General features: G+C 38.5%; 1 protein-coding gene across 1 annotated transcript; it reads right to left on the bottom strand.

Moving 5' to 3' along the window:
- Positions 1-671: 671 nt before the first annotated feature.
- LOC106796347 (AT-rich interactive domain-containing protein 1-like) lies at positions 672-1968 on the bottom strand. The gene is made up of 2 exons (XM_041010764.1): positions 1257-1968; positions 672-914 (listed from the first exon to the last, which is right to left on the bottom strand). Exons 1-2 carry the CDS (start codon positions 1785-1787, stop codon positions 879-881), a joined length of 567 nt encoding a protein of 188 aa, XP_040866698.1. The 5' UTR covers positions 1788-1968; the 3' UTR covers positions 672-878.
- Between the last annotated feature and the right edge of the window lie 6 nt (positions 1969-1974).

Here is a 1974-nt window from a genome sequence, read left to right as displayed (position 1 = left end):
AAATCTTCTTGTCACATTCAACCTCTCCCTAAGATTGTAGTTTATCCCAAGATGATCTTCATACAAGAAAGGGTGCATCTTCTGACTCTATAAAATGACAGAAGGCTTCAGTTTTAATTTGATATCACAAGGATATTTGAAATTTGTTTACTCAAATATATAAAATGGCAGAGCATTTGGACAAAAATTCAAGACATCTAGAGAACCAGCTAATAAAAGGAGAATGCATTTACTACCCCCAAAGCATGCAACTAACCAAGAACTGTTCAATAGATGGTAATTATATATTTGACACTTGTTATAGATTAACTAATGACAAGTGAGCTCTGCCTTCATAGTTTAACCTGCAATTTGGGGTATACCCTTCTAAAAGGGTTCACAGATCCATAAGTTACGCATGCTTTCAATAAAAAGGGCTCATAATAGTGGTCATGTTTGCCTTGCCACCTTTAATGTGAACATATAATAGCATAACATTCTTTAATAGTAAGGAGACTGAATTATATGATCGATACCCATCTTAGAAACATGCTGGAAGATTCTACATTTTTTGGGAGCGGAAAAATGACTAAAAAATCGTAAGCAATCCTCTTTTCAGCTATTTATTTATCCTTTTTCAGAAATATGCAAATACTCTTTACTTGGTAATTCAACATAAAAACACTATAACATACTTTCAAACATAACTATATTTACTAAAACACAAGGTAGTAATGAACGGATCCAAATGTTACTAAAAATTAGATAGACCTCCCAACCCGTTCCACTATGCCTTAAATTTCTTCCTGCACACATGCGCAAGTGAATGAACTACCCCCCACCCCCAAAAGAAAAAAAAAACTTAATCAATCCACAAACACATTAATAATGCAAAAAGATCAGGTTTGAGCCCAAACTCTTTTAAGTTTTCCTGCCTTGTTTGTTTTCATCAAAAGAGCATCCAATGTCAATAGATTTGCATTCCATGTGAAAATGAAACAAAATAAAAATAATCAGAGGAAGTTCAAAGGAACAAATGCATACAATGATCATTACACGTTGAAGAACAAATACACTTGAGGAAAGGAAAAATAATAAGAGGTGGATTATTGCATAAATAAGTTTAACAGCACATAAGAATATAAGATGAACAGAAAAAAAACTTTTATCATACTTACTCATTGAATTTATTAATTTTTAAACATGTTGTAGCAACAAGTTCATTTATGAAAGCAATTTAAGCTTAGCTAACTTTACTCAATATAATTTCAAATTACCTGCCAGCTACGTTGTTCACTGCTTGTATCAGAACCTCTTTTGAGAAACGCTGCCTCTCGAAACAACAGCACTTGCTTCCACACCTCCTGATTACTTTGAGACTTCCACTTTGCCTTTTCAGGTATTGAACCAACTTCAGGATCACAGGGATTCTTTGCAGCACCTGTAACCCAGCTCAGCATATCCAACGCAGACTCTCGCATCCTCTTACAATCAGAACTATCACTATCCCCATCAGACAAATCCAACATGTCTCTCTTCCTCTTTCGATCATCACTATCCCCACCAGGTGGATCCATCACCAAGCCCTTACCATCATTGTCGCCACACTTCTCGCCTCCACTCAACAATCCAGCCACACTGTAGTTCGCCCCATCCAACACATCCACCACCTGCTCTTTAGACATTTTCCCTCCATCAAACTCTTCCCCCGCTTCCATTGCATCATTCCCCCCACCCAAGTTTCCATTCACCGACTCATTCACCTCACGGTCTGGCATCTCCGACTCATTCACCTCACGGTCTGGCATCTCCGAATCACGACACCCTCCATTTCCATCTCCTTCACCTCCACCACCCTTGTTTCCCCCACCCACATTTCCAAGAACCGACTCATTCTTCTCACAGTCCAGCACCTCCGAATCAGGACACCCTCCATTTCCATCACCACACAACTTCCTCCCATCCACATTATCATCATCATCATCACCTCCACCC

This window comes from Glycine max, chromosome 16 (assembly GCF_000004515.6).
Source record: "Glycine max cultivar Williams 82 chromosome 16, Glycine_max_v4.0, whole genome shotgun sequence".
Lineage (NCBI taxonomy): Eukaryota > Viridiplantae > Streptophyta > Magnoliopsida > Fabales > Fabaceae > Glycine > Glycine max.
Note: the sequence above shows the minus strand (reverse complement) of the source record. Positions and strands in the feature narration are given on the sequence as shown.

What these genes read in the sequence shown, in the direction of transcription:
- LOC106796347 (XM_041010764.1), bottom strand. Translation starts at nt 1,787, where the DNA reads ATGCCAGACCGTGAGGTGAATGAGTCGGAGATGCCAGACCGTGAGGTG. An exon ending in GTGAACAACGTAGCTGGCAG is followed by an intron (nt 915 to 1,256) that starts GTAATTTGAAAT and finishes AAAACAAACAAG; the next exon opens with GCAGGAAAACTTAAAAGAGT.